This window comes from Humulus lupulus, chromosome X, assembly GCF_963169125.1.
Source record: "Humulus lupulus chromosome X, drHumLupu1.1, whole genome shotgun sequence".
Classification (NCBI taxonomy): Eukaryota; Viridiplantae; Streptophyta; class Magnoliopsida; order Rosales; family Cannabaceae; genus Humulus; species Humulus lupulus.
In genome coordinates, this window is record NC_084802.1 from 48058861 (window position 1) to 48065637 (window position 6777).

The 6777-nt window shown below is 31.4% G+C and overlaps 1 protein-coding gene across 1 annotated transcript; it reads right to left on the reverse strand.

The window, feature by feature from the left end:
* Positions 1-3965: 3965 nt before the first annotated feature.
* Positions 3966-4433, reverse strand: LOC133805788 (uncharacterized). Its single transcript, XM_062243942.1, has one exon. It carries the CDS (start codon positions 4431-4433, stop codon positions 3966-3968), a length of 468 nt encoding a protein of 155 aa, XP_062099926.1.
* Between the last annotated feature and the right edge of the window lie 2344 nt (positions 4434-6777).

The window sequence follows — 6777 nt, forward strand, 5'->3', positions numbered from 1 at the left end:
CTAGAAAAACCCAGTAGGAAAAAAACTCAGCTAAGGGAAAAAGAGTGCAATGTGTATTTACTCTCCCTCATTTCGATGCTCTTGAATATCCTTTAATCGATGTATTCTGATCTTATGTACCATCTTCTCAAACGTTGATGTTGGTAATGACTTTGTAAATAAGTCTGCAAGATTGTCACTTGATCGAATTTGATGAACATCAATATCACAACTCTTTTGAAGGTCATGTGTGAAAAACAATTTTGGGAAATGTGTTTGGTTCTATCTCCTTTAATGTACCCTCCTTTTAGTTGAGTGATACATGCAACATTATCTTCGTAGAGAACTATTGGTTCTTCTTTATTGGGTGTTAACCCACATGTTCCCTGGATATGTTGTGTTATTAATCTCAACCATACACATTCTCGACTTGCCTCATGAATTGCAAGTATTTCAGCATGATTTGGAAAAGTAGCTGCTAGAGTTTTCTTTGTTCAACGCCAAGATATTGCAGTGTCATCGCATGTGAACAAATAACCTATTTGAGATCTAGCTTTATGTGGATCAGATAAATATCCTGCATCTGCATAACCAACTAGTTGTGACCCACATTTATTTGAATAGAATAACCCTTTATCAATAGTACCCTGAAGATAGCGTAGTATATGCTTAATCCCTTTAAAATGTATATACGTTGGAGCATAGCTATATCTTGCTAAAAAATTCACAGAAAATGCTATATCAGGTCTTGTGCAGTTAGCAAAATACATTAAGGCTCCTATTGTACTAAGATATGGCACTTCAGGACCAAGGAGCTCTTCATGTTCTTCTCTGGGTCGGAAGGGATCCTTTTTCACATCAAGTGATCTAACCACCATTGGGCTACTCAATGGGTGTGATTTTTCCATATAAAATCGTTTCACATTTTTTCCCACATATGTTGATTGATAAATAAAAATTCCATCCTTTAAATGCTCTATTTGTAAACCAAGACAAAATTTTGTTTTTCCAAGATCTTTCATATCAAAATCTTTCTTTAGATATTCTACAGCTTCTGAAAGTTTTTCAAGAGTTCCAATAATATTTAAGTCATCAACATATACTGCTATGATAGAAAACTTACAACTTGATCTTTTTATGAAAACACAGGGGTAAATAGGATCATTTTGATAACTTTCTTTTAATAAATATTCACTAAGTTGATTGTACCACATGCGCCCAGATTGTTTTAGTCCATACAATGATCTTTGTAGTTTAATTGAGTACATTTCACAATGACTTGAATTATATGCATCAAGCATCTTGAATCCTTCAGGGACTCTCATGTAAATATCACTATCTAGTGATCCATACAAATAGGTTGTGACTACATCCATTAAATGCATATCAAGATTTTCATGAACAGCCAGGCTAATCAAATATCTCAATGTAATTACATCCACCACAGGAGAATATGTCTCTTCATAATGAATACTTGGTCTTTGAGAAAAGCCTTGTGCTACAAGTCATGCTTTGTATGTTACAACTTCATTTTTCTCATTTCTTTTTCGCACAAACACCCATTTGTATCCAACAGGTTTTACACTTTCAGGTGTTTGGACTACAGGTCCAAATACTTTGCGTTTAGCAAGTGAATTCAATTCTGATAGAATTGCTTCTTTCCAATTTGGCAAATCTTTTCTATTTTGAAACTCTTTAATAGATTTGGGTTCAAGATCCTCATTTTCATTTACAATTTCTAGCCCTACATTATAAACAAAAATATTGTCGACAACTACTTCAAGTCGGTCCCATTCTTTTCCTGTATTGACATAATTAATTGAGATCTCATTATTTTTAATATTTGTAGGTAGCTGAATCTCTTCAAGAGATTTGTGATTGTTTATGTCAATATCTTCCTCGAAATTATCAGCCTCTCCATTAGGACCATACTGATTATTTGCTCCTTTTTTTTTCAAGGATTCTTATCTTTGGAACTGACTGGTCTACCGCGCTTCAAGCATGCTTTAGACTCATCAGCAGATCGTCCTTCTGGGACTTCAATTCGAATTGGAGCATTTTCAGCTGGAACATGTGATTTTGTAATTTTCTTTGGGTTAGTGAATGCATCTGGTAATTCATTTGCAATATTTTGCAAATGAATTATTATTTGAACTTCAAGTTCACATTGACTTATACGAGGATCAAATTGAGATAATAATTGTGCATTCCATGTAATTTGTTTTCCAGCTGTTTCATTTCTCCTCCCCCAAAAGCTGGGAAAACTATCTCATCAAAATGGCAGTAAGCAAAACATGTTGTAAATATATCTCCGGTCATGGGTTCAAGACATTTAATGATAGAAGGAGATTCGTACCCAACATATACTCCCAGACTCCTTTGAGGACCCATTTTACTTCGTTGTGGTGGAGCAATTGGAACAAGCACTACACAACCAAAAATTCTTAAATGAGAAATATTCGGCTCCTGACCAAAAGCCAATTGTAATGGGGAGAACTTATGATATGATGTTGGCCTAATGTGCACAAGTGTCGCATCATGTAAAATGGCATGTCCTCAAGCTGAAATGGGGTGTTTTGTTCTCATAAGTAATGGTCTAGCAATTAGCTGGAGGCATTTAATAAATGATTATGCTAAGCCATTTTGTGTATGTACATGAGCAACAGGATGTTCAACTTGTATCCCTGTTGACATACAATAATCATCAAAAGCTTGTGTAATAAATTCACCAACATTATCTAGACAAATACTCTTTATTGCATGGTCTGGAAATTGTGCTCGTAATCAAATTATTTGAGCAAGCAATCTTACAAATGCCACATTACGAATAGATAATAAACAAACATGTGACCATCTGGTTGATGCATCTAATAAAATCATAAAATATCTAAATGGTCCATATGGTGGGCTAATAGGCCCACATATGTCACCCTAAATTCGTTCAAGAAATCCAGGAGATTCAATCCAAATTTTTACTACTGATGGCTTAATAAATAATTTTCCTTGAGAACAAGCAACACATGAGAACTCATTTGATAAGAGAATCTTCTGGTTCTTCAATGGATGACCATGTGAGTTCTCTATAATTCTACGCATCATGATTGAACTGGGATGACCTAACCGGTCATGCCAAACAAGGAAAGATTATTTTAGATCTGTGAACTTCTGGTTTTCTGTAACATGTGCCTCTATTGCACTTATTTGTGTAATGTTCAAACCTGAGGACAAAGCAGGTAGTTTTTCCAACTTACACTTTTTTCCTGAAGCAATAGATGTAATACATAGATACTCAATATTATTTTCATCTATTGTCTCGATATGATATCCATTACAACGTATATCGTTAAAACTTTATAGATTTCTTTTTTATTTGGCAGATAATAAAGAATCATCCATGATAAATTTTGTTCCTCTAGGCATTAATATAATGGCTCTTCCAGAACCTTCAATCAAATTTGCACTACCTGATATTGTATTAACATTTGCCTCCATTCTTGCTAACTTTGAAAAATATTTATCGCTTCTAAGTATTGTATGAGTTGTTATGCTGTCCGCTAAACATATATCTTCACCATCATTCTTGGAATCAAGTAAGGGATGAGAAATGTCCATTTCTTTATTAAAAAAAAAAAATACATAATAAGTTCTAAATAGAAATACTTAAACATAAGTCCATAAAATTAACATACCAAACTAAAGTACTTAAAACAAATAAATAACGAACAAATATGTCAAACATGACCAAATAAAATAACTTTAATTATGGACTTTCTCATCGCCAGTAGAAATATTCATATTGCCATTGATGGGATCATCAACAAAAAAATCAGCAACATCCAAGTTTGTAAAATGCAAGGATTCATTGAGGAGGTCATCATCTTGATAGGCAAAGTTTGCTTCTATATTTTTCTCATTCTCTTTCAAAGAGGCTTGATAAAAATCAACAAAATGTTTGGACGTACGACAATTATGTGACCAATGTCCTTTCATACCGCACTTGAAACATAAGTTTGTTGATTCTTATTTTGTGGACTCTTTCCCTTATGTTCATTGCTTATGGTTTCCAGCGAAGTAGAGGAGTAGTTATTATAACCACCACATTGCCAAACATCACTTCGACCCTTACTATGTCTGCGTCCACGTCCATGACCACGACTATGGCTTTGATTATGGTCATGACCACGACCACGATTGTCGGATGTTATAGCATTCACTTCATGAAATGGGGCAGACCCAGTTGGGCGAGATTCATGATTTTTCATCAAAAGTTCATTATTTTGTTCTGCTACTAGAAGACACGAAATCAATTCTGAGTACCTTTCAAAACCTCGTCTTCTATATTGCTGCTGCATGAGCACATTTGGGGCATGAAAAATAGAATATGTTTTTCCTAACATATCATCGTCAATAATCTTTTCTCCGCGCAATTTTAATTCATAAGTAATTTTAAACATTGTAGAGTTATACTCACTTACTGATTTAAAATCTTACAACCTCAGGTGCAACCATTCATATTGAGCATTTGGTTGTATGACAATTTTTTTGGTGGTCATATCTTTCTTTCAAATTTTTCCAGAGAGTAAGAGGATCTATTATCGTCAGATATTCAGATTTTAACCCTTCATGGAGATGGTGGCGAAGAAAAATCAGCCTTGGCCTTATTTTGACTTGATGCTTCGTTTTTATCTTTGATAGTGTCTCCAAGACCCTTAGCATCCAAGTGGATTTCAACATCAAGAATCCATGATAAGTAATTTCTTCCAGAAATATCAAGTGGCACAAAGTCGAGTTTTGTGAGATTTTCCATGAAGAAAACTATCATAGAATAATATTCAAAGTATTAGAAAAATAAACATTTGAGAAATTATATTGCAAACACTATTAAGAAATAAAGTGATAAATGTGATGTACCAAATAATTCTTTCTTGACTAAAAAAATTGAATTTCTAATAACATTAAAGAAAAACAAGTGAACTAAAAAATATAGGTAATATTAATATTAATTTAAAACGTAACATATATATAAGTTTACACATATATTAACACATATAATTCTAATAAGGTAATACCATTCTAATAAGGTAACATGTAATAAGGTGATAACATGACTAGTAATTGTATAAGCAAATTATAATCATTAAAAGAATAATAATAAACATAATTATGAAAAGAATAATAATAATGTGTACCAAATCATATAAGCATAATTAATAAGAGAATAATAATAATAAATATCAAAATAAACTTAATATTGACATATACATATTATTATTCCTACATAAAAAAAACTAATAGACATATTTATAATTAAAATCAGTGCTTGAATTTGTTTTGGTCAGAGGGGGATATATATATATATGACTATATATATTTGTATAGTGTATCGTGACTTCAAAACAATTCAATAATTTCAGTAAACAATCTTTACATTTGCTAGAGACTCGTGCTGATAACGTGTTATGAAACTATTGAGAATAAACTAAAATAAAAGCAAAGAAAGAGATAACTAAACAGTAATGCAAAAGAAGAGTGAAATCTTGTGTCTCATTTCAATGGGGAAAGGACTCCTATTTATACAGATAAATATGCCCTAAAGAAATCGGGTAACTACTCTGAATACAATCAAGAATTAATGCTGATATTTTACTTTGGATAACCTAGTGATTCTTCATTATTATGAACATCCATATATATAATATTTATAACATATTACTATATATAATAATTATTATTTAAGGATCCCACGTTTTTTGAATAGATAATATAAAAAAATAATTTTTTATGTCAATATTTAGTTAAACTTTTTTTTTGAAAAAGAAATCGACCATTAAAAAACTTCCATTGAATATCCATAAGAAATGGTTTTAAAGACGATGAAAATAAATAAAAAATAAAATATAAAAACAATTAATTTTAAAAAAAAAGAATGTATGGTATTAATAAATTTCAATTTTTTCAGTATATAAAAAATGAAAATGGTACTAAATAGGTAAGAGATATTAGTTGGATAAATAATAGTTTATAAAGATGATGAAAATTAATAAAAATAAAATAAAAATACTTAAGTTTGAAATTGAGATTAATTAGGCAAGTAACATTAGTTGAAAATATAATGACCATTAATTGCTCCTAAGTAAATCAAGAATAAAGAAGTAATCTTAGAATGATTCTAATATAATAATTTTTTTAATTAAATGAATATATAACTGTCATGTCATCAGGTAACCCTTCCAAAAGTTTGAAAAAGTCAATGCTAATTTTTTAAAATATTAATTAATAACTATAAATATTGATCATTGGATCTTAATCAAAAAGTTAACATTAAAGTAACTATTCATGGTTAAAAAAATTAGTAACCATTAAGAGTGTACCCTAAAATAATTAATAAATTCTTATTGACCTGTGAAATTGGCCAACGGTCGTATGTACAATATATGACACATTTTGAACGAAATAAATAGAATGAATGACAGAGTAAGATTATCTTAAATAAACATACAGAAATTTTATAGTGGTTCAACCCTGCTCTGATGAACAGTAATAACCTAATCCACTTAGTCTTTAGTATTGAATCACTCGACAATTACACTGATGAACAAAAGTGTTCACTCGTTTCTCATTTGCCCAGAATTATAGCCAAAAAAGCCCTCAGAAAATAGACCCCTTTAATGAAGTCCTGGGTCCTTTATTTATAGTACCCAGGAGCCGTTACACGACCAGAGATAATGGGATCGTGGTTTGGCACACGATTATCAGGTAGTGGAGATACGTGTCCACCTTCCTATGATTATGAGATCG

Coding starts and splice junctions, on each gene's coding strand:
- LOC133805788 (XM_062243942.1), bottom strand. CDS start 4,433: ATGTTTAAAATTACTTATGAATTAAAATTGCGCGGAGAAAAGATTATT.